Raw genomic sequence first — 13,441 nt, forward strand, 5'->3', positions numbered from 1 at the left:
TTAGGTGTCAGAGCTCCTTTGGACAGGGAAGCCTTTCTGGACATGAGAATGGTAGATGTTTCTTGTGGGAAACTTATCCCTTGTAACAGGAAAAAAAACCCTACAGTGCCTCCTCTGAGGCATTTATAGAAAGCCAGTGGGGATTAAGCACTAGAGCTGGAATCTGCTGAACATCCACTGAGGCATGAATTCACTTGGGCATCCTTTGGTTAGTCACTCTTTCTCTTAGCCTTACCTGTTGTGTATCCCTCCTCCACCATAAACTGAAGAGGCTATGTGGTGGCTGTTAAAATCATTGGATTAGGACTGAAGAGGCCAAGGTTCAAATCAGCACCCTGCCATGAAACTCACTAGATTACCTTGGCCCAATCACTCTAACTCAGCCTCGCTGGACTACTGTGAGGATAAAATGGGGAAGAACTGTACACCGTTCTGAGCTCTGTGGAACATGGAGTTTAAAATGTACTGCTGGAATCTAAATACAAACCTATCCCACCGTGTTGTTCCCAAGATTTCTGACGTAGTGAAGTATTTGGGGATTTTAGGGGAAAGCATGAACAGTCTTAGTCCTATTATGGTTTCTGTACACGTGACAAAGCATGGCTATTTCACCCTTGCTTTTCTTGTCAATTCCCTCCTCCCAAAACTCATGAGAATTAAGATCGGGAGCACATTCCCATGGACAGCAAGCCGTGTTGCCATAGCACCCAGTGAGCAAACAATTCCATGCCACAGTGAAGTCTCCCAACAGCAGACAGCAGCCGTTTTCACAGGGCCCCCTATTTGAGGCTCAGGAGGGTTAATGCCTCAAACCATTTGACTGAGGTGGGGCACTTGGGCTGCTCCTTTTGTCTGCCTGTAAAAAGAGTTCAAATCTGCGTCTGGCTTCCCCCATAGAAAACATGCTGCATCTTCATCGAATCAGAGCAGGAGAGCAAAGCTGAATGATTTCTAACAAAATCTCACGCCCAGCAATGCTGATGGCCCCTTTGCCCGACCCACAAGGCCAGAGAGCATAGTCAAGTAACTTGCAAACTTCCTGGCTTTCAGAGAACCCTTTTCAACATTGCCTTGTCAAGGAACCCTTAGGTGAGGCAGAGGATTCCAGAAAATCAGAATTCAAGGTCAGATTAAATAGGACAGCAACTGACCTGTATACTTAAACCCAGGCCTGCCCAATAATGTGTGATGCACAGGACAGAAGTTTTGTTTAAGTAAAAGGGCATGAGGAGATGCTAATCCCTCTCATTTTATATTTACCTCCCTGTTTGTTTTCCCCATCCCAAAGAGCTTTTGACTTCTGCCAAATGCCAGCACCAATAAGGAATACATTTTGCTGAACAGCACCCCAGGTCAGGGCCTACAGGGGCAGAAGCAGGAGTACAAAAGGTCCAAGCCCCTGTCATCCACTTGCCCACATCTGCTGTAAAAAACAGAGCCACCTGGATTGGGGCAGACCTGGGACAGTTTTAAACAAAACAGGCCTATTACTACTATCAAGGTATATTGGTCCAGCATTCAAATGGGGTACCGGCCAAGCCTGTCAGACCACTGCCTTGCTCAGTGTGAATTGAGCAGACACCCTTAAACTGCACCCCAAATTCCACTTCAGCTGCACATATTAAAGGATAATCAGTAATGGTGAGCAACCTGTCACTTAAGGAATCTCATCTGCCATTAGCAGTCTTCTCTCTAAGGAAGTCCAGGTACAATTTCAGTCTTCCCATTAGTAACCAGGAAAGACCCATGATCACCTCACTCCCTCCACCCCCCCTTTCCCTATTCAAATTGCTAACTACCCCTTCTCATCAGGATGTGACTCTACCCCTTGGCTGCATGGGCCCCTCTTACTCACTCTCAGTCACTTCCAATAGACAGCTCTTCTATTTCAGTGGGTTTTCCACTATAAAGGAGACTTTCAAAGGTAACTGGCAGAAGTTTAATTTCTCTCACAAGAGTCTCTCTCAGTGTATTATCAGAGCTAGCCCGGGAGATGCCAACCCTCACCTCTCCCCATTTTAAGTGGCAGGGAATTAATTATTAAAGTGAACAACTCTGACCAAGTTTACTCAAATGAAAGACTAAGTATTTTGTGTGCAATTTTTTTTTTAGGAGGGGGAGAGATGTCATCTTATATTCAGGGTCATTTTTGAGTAAATACAATATTTTTTTTGCCAAACCTTTACAGCTTTTGAGAATGAGGTCTTACTCATCTTATTTTGCAACCAGGACAAGAGTTGCCACTGTTATCTCTGTTACCCCTAGTTTGTTCTGTCTGAATCAAGTTTGTTTTCTAAAGTGGAAACTTCTGCTCGCAGTTAGTGTCCATTTCCTCCCACTATCCAGATAAGGTGGTCATTTCCCACAAACACCCCGTTTGAAACCTCAACAGTTACCACACAGAAGAAAATGCTAGTTTTCAAATATTTTGTCTGACATTGCAACTTTTAGGTTTTTTCACATGGTATTAGCAACATTATACGCTGACATTATCATCTCCGTATGAAAAATCAGACCCCAGCATATTTGGAGCTGTAGACAAAGCAACCTAATCAAAGCTCTGTATAACTGAGTCTTTCGCTTAGATGTAGGTAATAAATGTTTTCTAATGATTGAGAAATTAGTAAGCACTGTAAGATGAAAAAGTTTTCAGTACTGTAATGTTGCACAAGCTTAGATTTCCTGGTATTCTACTGCTCAGTGCATTTGCTCTAAGTAGAAGGCATAAAATTCACACCAGCAAACGGCACACATAGCAAGACAGTGAGAACATACTTTCGTAAACTGATTTCTAGTTATAGAAAAGGGCTCCTAAACCTGAATAAATCAGGACAGCAAAACAATTTCTATACAGACATCTTGAAGTGCCAACCAAAACTATTCCTTCCCCGACTCCAAAAATGCACTGGCAAGGAGGCAGCAGAGAATAAAGTTTATAATTCAAGTGGCAGGTTGGGGTTGGATCGAGTGAGCATTTTTGGCAATTGTCACCCAGCATTCCCTCCCTATCACAGCCCTTTGTATTGTATTTACTCAAAAATGACCCTGAATATAAGATGACACCTCATCCCAAATGGCTGTCACCCATGCATACATATCTTTTTAAGGTCGTCACAAGGGACCTCTCCTCCTTTTTGCACCAGCAGAAAGGCTGGCTGAATCCAATCCTTTATCTGTACACTTTATCTGTGCCTATGCTGGAAGTCCATGCCTGCCAAGGTGGCATCGCAGTAGACAGAACAGCACACAAACACAGGAACAAGCAGCATTGAGTAGAATTTAATGACTCAGAACCCAAGACAAACACCAACTTTATACAAAGAAAGAGCAAGACTGAGACGTCCTGGGAATGGGCCCAGGGCAGCCTCATTTGGTTACAGCGATTCCAAGAGCGGGTGATGGAGGCGGGGAGCCAACCATTTAAATAGAGATGTTGATGGCAATGGCTTCCCAATCCAGGGAAGTCACACAAGGGGCTGAGAAACTGAAACGCTTGAGGAGAGGCGGCCAAAGAGGAGGACAAGCCACAGCCCCATGCCTTCTGCACAGAGTGAGAAAAGGCAATGACAGGGCTAGTCTCCATCCCCCTTTTTCTGCCAATCTAAGCAATGCTGGTGATGGGGCAAAAAGGACCAAGGAGACAGAAGTACATGTCCTGCCCATTTTGCTGCCAAGATGTCCTGACCTTGGGCTATCAAAAAGGAGCATGTGTAGGATGAAGTGGGAGAGGGTACAGGTGAAGAGGGACTGTGGAAGATTGTGAAGCAGGCACCCATGGTATGGCAAATAGGGAGGAGGTCCCTTAGGGGCAGAGGCCAATGATACCCACCCCCCACCGAAGGACAGGTTGGGTATATGGGAGGATGCAGGGCTTGTCAGGGATCTCCAGCCTGACTGCTAGGAGGCTTAACTGGAACCCTTAGGAGTGGGGTGCAAGAGCTTCAGGGGACTGCGGTAGACGCTCAAAGGGTGCCTCCTTCTGCATACTGGCACAGAGCACCCTCTTAGCAGGGGCCACCAAAAAAAGGGAACCTTTCCAAAATGCAGGGGAGGAGGAAGGGGTGGAGCAGAAAGTGCTTGTGTGCTCAAGAAAATGTCACAGCAGCTCCTTCTCCTTCCCACTGCAGGGGTATGTCACAAGGGGGCGGGGGATTAAAGAGAGAGGGGAACCACAAAAACAAAGCCTTATGTACACCCTCCCCCCTCCACTGCAGGATGCCTTAGTCAACTTCCTCCATGTTGCTGTAGGATGGAGTGGGGTGTTCTGTCACCCCCTCAGGTGCCAGCAGGGGAGCAACTTCAGGGGCCAGGCTGGTTCCAAAGGGCTGCGAGCTAATTCCCTGCAAATAGAACAAAGCATCAGACAGTAAGCGGGAGGAGGAAGAGCCCCACGACCATGCCCAAATCCCTTCATCGCCACCCACCCTGGTAGCAGCTGATGGAAGAGGTTTATCTACTTGTTTCCAACAGGTAAGATATTTGCATCCTGAGATTTTAAGATGCCGAATCCGTTTTGAAAATAAAATTATTTTTATTAACAATTTGCTGATTGCCTCTTCCCCTTTAAAGCTATTCTCTTTTCAGTTTGGTGGCACAGTTATGGTGTCCGATAGGCATGCAATAAAAGATTCATGCTGGTATTATGGCACAGGGTAGCTACTGTCTTTAAAAGGTATGTTCACATACCAATTATTTTTTAAAAATCTAGATGTTTAAAGCTATACATTGCCCTGTCTTTCTTCTAAAGCTCTGAATTGTCATCCGTCAATCTATGGTTAGATACACTGCACTAAAAATAAGTATTTTTTGCCAAGGTAACCAACAATCTATGCTAAGGAAGATTAATTTTGCAGCCTGTAATTTCTACAAATTTGTTTTCATTCACTTATTGTGCATACTGTATTCTGCTGCTTCTGCTGTAGGCTATGTAAGTACTCAAAAGCTGCCCACTGAAAACTCTCCCAAGCCCTTCCTTTAAAATTTCAACAGACATTGGCCTTAAGCTTCTAGAAGTCTTTGCAGCTATAAGGCATAGAACTTATTGCTTATTTTACATGAATGCCAGAGACTGCTGAACGTCCCCTCTAGTAGCAAATTCTATATTCACAAAGAAATTGCAACATACAGAGCGCTGCCTCAGCCCTTCTGGTTCTGAGTTCCCATCTACACTACGGTCTTTTTTTTTTTTGGCAGACATCTTGCTAAAATGTACTGAACACTCAATTCCCAACATTCAGGTCCCCACTAAACCAAAAGCAGCAAGAAGCTATGACTAGACAGGCTAGTGGGCCAGTGGCAAGGCGCATACTGGAAGAGTGGGAGCATGTTGGGGGCCCGGCATAATTCTCCTGATAACTTTACAAAGCAGGTGCTTTAAGTGACAGAGCAACAGATGAGCAAAGAAAGCAGTCAAACCATCTTTTTGGAACAGTTTAGGTTTTATTAAATACAATAAATAAATACAGCAAAAGCTTTTTCACAATGCAGTGCCTTTCTCCACCAAGCAAGGCAGGGGGGTCTTCCCTTTGCGCCACTGGAAATGCCCCCCACCATAACCACATATAGGTCAGGCCGTGCTCTTTGGCCCAGGGGATACTGCCTGGGGCACAGCCGCAATGTGCACCAGTTAACCTTCTGGGCCCTGGCAGACAGAAAAAGCCTTTTCAAAAGTGCTGGGAAATTTTTAAGAGCTTTCATTAGATTTCCATAAAACATACGACCAATAGGAGCAGTCAATCATACACAAACCAAAAGGAGGACGTTGCAAAGGATTATTTCCCCTAGAGAACAAATGTGCAAGACAACTTTTAGTCATCTGGCTGCAGTCAAAGCGTACATTAGGGAAACTAAGGATGAATCTGTGGTCTAGAGACACAGGAGAGATGCTGTATTATGTGTGAGGAAGCATGGTTTGTGCGACTAAATCAAAAACACAGACTTGCAACTCCAATGACACACTCTTTCACTACTACATGTGGGAAGAGACAAATGCATATGCATTCTCAGAGATGCGTACAGGAGCCAACATATAAAATCAAAGTAGTGTCTTCAGTTCTGCTGTAGCCCTTTGTTACAGACTGCTTAACATAACACAGGCCTTGCTTGAGGAACAGGATGAGAAGACAAATTCCCATTTGCACTCTACATTGCAGTCCAGTGTCACGTCTAGAGAGAAAACATCTAAAGTGGTGGGGGCCGGAGGGGGGGAGGGGAGAAGACCAGGCTGCAAGCCAATCCATCATCGGGGAGAAGGAATCCAACCCAATCCACCAATACCTGGAAGAATCAGCAATGCCTATTCCCCTACCCACCAGCCCTCAAGAAGCAGACACCCATTCAAAATGGTGGGCCAAAGATCTTACTCCATCTTGCTTCGAGCACTGGGATAATGCCCAACTTGGAAAGCTGGTACAACCTCCAGAAACTAGGCACCAATGAGGGGATGGACTGACCCAAGACAGAGTGATCAAAGCAAACATATTGCATCCAGCTACAGGGACAGATGTGCATCTGCAGCTCCCATCAGAATACATGTATTTGCCAGCACTTACTGTGCAAGGGCCAAGGTCTACAGGAGCTATTTAGGACAGAAGTCAGTCCAACTGAGATTCCCTAGGCAGTGAACCAGAAGGACTCTTCCCAGATTATAAATCCATGTAGTCAGTCAAGTGGGATAGAGCAGGCCCTGGAATTGGCATCTTCTCCACAGGGAGATATTGGCACAAGGGCTTCTTCCTACACCTACCTGGCAAGGAGCTTCCCAGCCCCTCACCAAAAAGATATAAAGGAGGGAGAGCCCAGGTGGAAGTAAGCTGCCTGCCTCCCTCCTGGTGATTTGCTGCTGCTGGCTGCTACCTCCAGCGAGTTTGATAGATGAGTGGGTAGAAGACATTCAAGAAAAGTGCCACAATGGCCGCCATGGTGCCTAGGACAAAATATCGGACACGGCCTTCATCAGGACACTCCGAGGTGAGGCGTTTCATTTTTCGGCTACAAGGCCTCCAGGCGTTCCCCATCAGCCTCCTGGCAGCTTCCTCTTCAGCCTCCAGTTCCTGCCAGAGCAGAGAAGCCTGCGATGTGGAAACCTGCGTCAGCACTTGGGGAGAAACACATTGGCAAGCACCCAAATAACCCAAACTCTGCCCCCTACCTTTCCCACCCCTTCACGACTGTCGTTTCTGTGCCACAGCCTCACGAGCTCCCTCTTCCCACCTACAGCTCCAGCAGCAGGCCCAGTTCAATCCTCAGGGATCTCCTAGAGACAGAGTAAGTAACTCAAACCATGAGATGATCGAAGGCAAAGCCCCTGTTTCAGAATGAGGCATCCATGCTGACTTGGCTTGGTGATGGGAAGAGATTTTTTTCCTGGAGTTCGAGAACCAGTGCCAGCTTAATCCTTTCCTCAGACCCCAGGCACATAGTAATCACAGCCCATGCTTCCTTGAACGCACGGAAATTATTCAGCAGACCAACCACTCATAACAGGTGAGAACACGGAGGATCATTCACAAACAGCCAATCACAGCCGAACTTTTGCTGGTGAGAACATGAGGATCTGATGATGACCGCCAGTCACATCCAATTGTTTGCAGGTTGAGCACATGAGGTTCTTTCATAAAAAGACAACAGCCAACCAACAGCTCAGCTTTTGGCAAGTGGAAAGTCATGAAGCCATTCAAGAAATGACAAGCCAATCACAGCTCACTCTTTTTAAAAAAAATTAAAACAGGCGCAAAAGGAAGAATTAGTCATGGAGCAATCAGTCAGATCAGCTTGTCCACGTACATTCAGACCAGTCAGCCAATCACAGAGATTATTTTTCCTACATGAGGTGCAGAGAGGCAGGCAGAATCCACAGCCATCTCTCCTACTCCATCCCCCTGGTGGCTGTAGATAGAAGGGATTGCTGCTTCCCATACTCCCACAGGTCAGGGAAGGAGATGCTGAAGCTGGCATGAGGTGCCACAGACTCGCCACTGGAGGCTGGCTGCCAGTGTCCACACGCATGAAGGGAATCTTGGCTTAAGCATGTAGGCTGCTTCTCTTTTGGCAGCTTCTTTGAACAGATGAGTACTGTGCCTGCTCTTTCCCCAAGGTAACAGGTTCCCAGCATTCTGGATGTGTCGGGCATCCAAGGACTAGAAAGACCACTGCCAGATGCCACACACAAACAACAAAAAAATCAGACTGCCCAGCTTCAGTGGACAGGAGGCGACACAGAATAGGCAAGAACAATGCAGCCTTGCCTCGCACAGCCCTGGAGAGAATTCAGTTTGACCCTCTGTGCCCAGAAAGTCACTTATTGCATGAGAATAGCAGAAGGATGAGCCAGTAGCCCCCACCACACTCACACCTGGGAGAAGCTCATGTTTGAGACTGCGCCAGGGTTGCTAGCAGGGCGTATGTAAGAGCCACTGCTGGCATGCTGCTTGCCCCATTTCCAGCATGTTAATGTGCAGGAGGAGGGCATGTAAACCAGCAGCATTGAATGCACAGTAGTCCAGCGCCACCGCTAGGCTCATTAAAACCTATGCAACCCTGGCTGTCTGAAGGACCTCCCCGCCATGCAGGTCATCACTCTGCACGCTCAAGGACACCCTTCAGCTCATTTTGCACAGGATCAGGTACTATTACTCAAGGCTCTGCAACTGGCAGCACCTTTCGGGCCCAACCAATTCTGCCCTCTTCATTCTTACAAGCCACAGCGGCCCTCCTGCTCCAGAGAGGGATCTCTTCCTGACAACCCCAAGTGCCTTTCTCTGACTGTAACTAGACTCACAACATCTGCAGCCTGCCATCACTACTCAGAGCTGTAAGTCAAAGACGGAAGCCCACCTTCATTAGTGACATTAAGCCTCCTGACTAATGGGAGACATTAAAGTGAATACTCACCTTAAAAAAAGAACATTTAATTCCCCCTCCTCCGAGCTCTCACCTGATTGGCTGCTGCCTCAGCAGATGGGGCCAATTCAGCCCGAGGATCTGTAGGGTGGGGTGGCCCTCTGGGAGGTCTCTCTACAGGAGAGTTCCGCCGGCGGTAGAAAAGCACGTAGGCATATCGGGTCACCACCTGGCTTTCATCCACTGTTGTGACAGTGCTGTCGTCGAAGAGCCTCCAACCTGTTTGGGGGCAGGACAGAAAAATGTAAGCGCAGAATCCTCCATGCACATAACTCTCTTCAGCCCAAACCCAGAGAGGAGGCCTGCCTGTCCAGTTACCAGGTTTCTCCCTGATCTCCTACAACTTGATCTCCCGGCTGTACCTCACAGGCATCTGTGGTCAGTCAACAAAAGCGCAAGCTGCATCTCACCCTCAGCATGCCCACCTAGCTCAGCAAAAGTGTTGCTTACTATATCCTTACCTTGCCATCATGTTTGTTTGCATGGATGCCATTTTCTGTGGCAACAGGAACAGACATAAAGAACCAATCTGGGATGTGTAAGGCTGTTAGAAAGAGACCCTAAACTCACTTTCTCTCACTCCTCTTTAAGACAAGCTCTATGTTATCATTAAGAACTGAAAGAACAAAGCCCCAAAGGTGGCATTCCTCACTCAGTAAAGCTGTGATGTGTTTCCCCACCAATACAGAAGGGTCTCCCATACTACAGTGAAATGAACAAGCAAGCTGACTTATGTTGAAACAGCTAGCGGGAGTGGGTAGACAGGAGAGGGAAAAGGAGGATCCTCAACCCCTTCCTTGTAAATGTATTTAAATGAAGGGCACAGCCACGTACTGATTTAAGAATTTCAAACGTCTATCTTTCAATTCACTCCATTTCACTAGGTCAGCTGAGACAAACCAAGCAATGAGAAGGTGTATTTAACTGGAACAAGTTAAGGAAGAGAGGATGTTCAGGACACAGCAGCTGTCTGTGAACAGTGGACCTTTCAGCGCACGTTGCCTGCATCTCCACAAACTAAGAGTGTGGAACAGTATCTCAAGTGAAAGTGGAGCTGAATAACCAGCTACCAGGTTCTGGTCACGATGCTTCATTTGCACAATATCAGAAAACAAAAAAGTTCCTGTTTATTATTAATCTCTTCAAGTTATCATTAGTGGTCCACTCCCCTGAAAAATTCTAACATGTCCTTAAAAACTCAAGCTGATTAAACTGACCTCCCCGCCCCGTTTTTGTGATGTCTCAATACAAAAGGACCCTGTATTGACTATTTCCCTGGGAGCAGAGAGGAATGAGACGCTTTTGAGGGTTGCTATAGAGCTGCTGTGGCATAGTAGTTAAGTGCTAGTTTGAATCCCTCTTCTGCCATGAGCTCACTAGGTGGCCCTGCGTAAGCTACTCCTCTCAGCCCCAGCTGTATTGTGAGGATAATAATATGCTGACTTTGTCCACTGCTCTGAGCAGGGCACTAATCTGACTAGAAGGGCGGTATATAAGCGCAGTTATTATTGTGACATATGATTCTGTAACTCCTACTATGTTGGGGCCCTACTGCTTTTAGTTTTAGCAGAGGATGACACCTGCACCAATCCTACTCCCATGATAAAGGCCTAAGGGAGTCCATCGTTTTCTCAAACTGAGAGGAAAAGGCTGATCTGTTCTGAGAGGCAAAGCTTTTCTGCCCTGAGAACATACCACCATGTGAAGGAAGCTCTTCTCTCCCTTACACACGACCTGAATAAAGCAGGAAGATCCCCCCCAGCCTCTTTCCCTAGAAGACCTGATGGATCAAGGCCAGTGGTCTAGCTAGTCCAGCATCCTATCTCCCAAAACAGCCAACCAGATAAAAGGGTTTCTAATTGTCTCTGTTGCCATGATGCTATTCCAGCCAAGGCGGCTTCGTTTGCATTGTGCTCCTCTCCCAGCCCCAGCCCCCTTACATGGATGACAGGCATGTGGCTTAGCCTACCCATGGCCATCACACCACTTGTACTCACCCACATCACTGCGTTGACTGTTCTTGTCACTGGGCAGCCGGGCGTAGGCTGTGTAGTGTCCGCCAATCATTCCCCCATAGTGATTGATAACTGCATAGAGGTCATACATGGGCAGCTGCTGCTCATCCTTCTGGCCAATGCAGAACTTGCTCAGGTCCAAGCTTCTGGAGATACAGATTGCACAAATGAGGAGGTTTCCTCAACCTTATACAGCCAAACTCAAGCCCCACCATCCCATTCTCGGAGACTTCCGGGCTTGTCATTCAATATTCATCTACATGGCAATCCTCCACGCTTGTTTAATTAGGTTTAGAGCCTATCCTATGGCAAGGAATCTGGACAGGCATTATTGGAACTGAAGCAACCTAGAGGAGACTCTGTGGCACAAATATTATGAAATGGATCTCATCTGTGCTTCCCTGGTCATTGAACTATCATCCCGCCCATCAAATGTGAACCCATGTGTCGACTTGCTTTATTTTTGTTTTGTTGAGAAGCAGCTTCTGGAGAGGTAGCATACGCATTCTCTAAATAAATAATAAATAAACTGGCTAGCATTTGAGCCGTGCTCAAATATGAACAAGGCCTGAAGTGCCTGGAAGAACAGGTGAAGCACGCAAAAGACTCCGGTGACAGTTTATATTAAGACACGGGACTCAGTTTCAAGTCCCCTCACCCTGGCAAAAGGGTAGAGAGGAATCTAAGGAACTGCTCCTCAGTCATGAATGCAGGAATTTCCTTTCAAAACATGAACAGACCTCAGAAGAATAGCCAGAAAGATGAGACAGAGATCTGTGTCACATCAATGTTTAAGCAGCACAAGAGTCTATGCTATCAGATGCATGAAATCATCAATAAAAGGTGGCAGATACCTGTGTACATGGGCACCTTACCAGAGAGGTCTCATAGATAGGGCCTCATTTGTGTACCTGATGAGGCAAACTCTTGCTGATGAAAAGTGACTCTACAGTAAACTAAGGGACCAAATGGCTATTCTTCTTCTCCCTCCACAGACCAAGTCCCTTCTATCCCAACTTCCATCCTCCCCTCACAATGATAAAAAGGCTACTCAAACTGCCACCTGCAGAACCTGTCCTGCCATATTTAACTGAACCAAAGGCAAAGATACAACGGCAGCAGTTTACCAAGAAGCCAGGGTACAGTCCGAGGAAACACTGCAACACACACACCCCCATGCCTGATATGGGCTAAAAGAGACTGTTATTCAGAGATGCCACTCTGCTCAAGGGGCACAAGGAGGCGAGGCAGGACAACGCTCAGCAGCAGCATCCTTTTACCTGACAGGGAAATCCACCATGTCGTTGATCTTGTCCCTCCAGATAAAGCTGCGGAAGGAGAAGCGCTTGAGCTGGATGATGAGGACATTGGGTAGGCGCCACAACATGAGCTGCTTCGACGCCTCACGATGCTGCTTACACTTCGGGCAGTACCTGTGGAAAAGTGGCACAGAAAACAGAGAGCAGCGGATTATTTGGAACTGCCTTGTCACACTGGTTCTGGCTACGCTGACAGCAAGTTTCCCACAGGAAGAGGAAGGCCTTTCCCGAACACCTGCTTCTCAAGCTCCTTTACCTTGAATTGTCAGGAACTGGACTTAGGAGCTTGTGAATGCAAAGCACGGGTTCCGCCAGTGAGTGACAGTTCCTCCTACCAAGCATTGCATTTTACCCTTATCCTCCTCTCTCTTTTGACTCTTACTTAAGGGGACCAGGAGAGTGGGTGGTGAATTTCTGAGATCCCGGGATGCACGACTGACCCAGGCCTGCTCTGTGGCGTTCTGAATTTGGTGGATGATGCGGACTTTTGAAATCTGAGCTTCTTAACTTAGACAAAGGTCTCTACACAATATGGTTTCAGAGAACATGGCTGTGACTAGGTGCATGACACGGGAATTTCTTTGATAGGGACCTCAGAAGTTTGCATTGTTTAGCAGGGCTTTTCAATTCTCGGTCCCTCCACCCACAATCAATTCCCAGCACTCTTCAAATCTATTATGTTCCAATATTCTTAGAAGCAACCCTTCCTCCTCCTAACAAAAACAAAGCATTTGAAGCCCTCAAACCAGCTGCAAATTCAAAATGTCTGTTTTGTGCTTGTTCTAAAATTTTATCATTTTTCCTGCACAGTTCTGCACCCCAATCCCATCTATTAGGATTTCTCCAGACCTCTTCCTTACCAGGCCTCCTCTGGGGCCAGCACCTCTGGTTTGGTAAAGAGGTTGAGGCATTGTTCAAGGGTAAAATGGCCAGCCCTGGCTGCCTCACTGGCCGAGCCTGGATCCTCCACACATTCCAGCTCTTTGGACTCAACCAGCACAAATTCCTTCATCCTCTCATTATTCTTCCACACCAGCGCGAGGGAGCAGTCATTGGTCAGATCTAGTGGGGCATCTCCTGTAGGGACAAGATGTTCACAGGTGGGTGCACTGCCCATTCCATCCCCACTGTCCCCAAGAAATGCAAACGAGGGACTATCTGGGGCTGCTGTTTAGACACTTCACCAAAGAGAATATGGAATGACAA

The 13,441-nt window shown here is 46.9% G+C and overlaps 1 protein-coding gene across 13 annotated transcripts in view; it reads right to left on the reverse strand.

The window, feature by feature from the left end:
- Nucleotides 1-3,269: 3,269 nt before the first annotated feature.
- The window catches only part of USP19 (ubiquitin specific peptidase 19), a 43,473-nt gene continuing 33,301 nt past the window's right edge, over nucleotides 3,270-13,441 (reverse strand). For 12 of the 13 annotated variants that reach the window (XM_054975413.1, XM_054975412.1, XM_054975409.1 and 9 more), the window contains 5 exons: nucleotides 13,096-13,312; nucleotides 12,197-12,349; nucleotides 10,899-11,062; nucleotides 8,936-9,120; nucleotides 5,332-7,070 (listed from right to left, as the gene is read on the reverse strand). In XM_054975413.1, coding sequence (XP_054831388.1) covers nucleotides 6,852-7,070; nucleotides 8,936-9,120; nucleotides 10,899-11,062; nucleotides 12,197-12,349; nucleotides 13,096-13,312 — 938 coding nt within the window. In that variant the 3' untranslated portion in view covers nucleotides 5,332-6,851. Of the gene's footprint in view, nucleotides 4,341-5,331; nucleotides 7,071-8,935; nucleotides 9,121-10,898; nucleotides 11,063-12,196; nucleotides 12,350-13,095; nucleotides 13,313-13,441 lie in introns of those variants that run through there. The other variant, XM_054975420.1, reaches the window with a different exon arrangement.

This window comes from Eublepharis macularius, chromosome 4 (genome assembly GCF_028583425.1).
Source record: "Eublepharis macularius isolate TG4126 chromosome 4, MPM_Emac_v1.0, whole genome shotgun sequence".
NCBI lineage: Eukaryota > Metazoa > Chordata > Lepidosauria > Squamata > Eublepharidae > Eublepharis > Eublepharis macularius.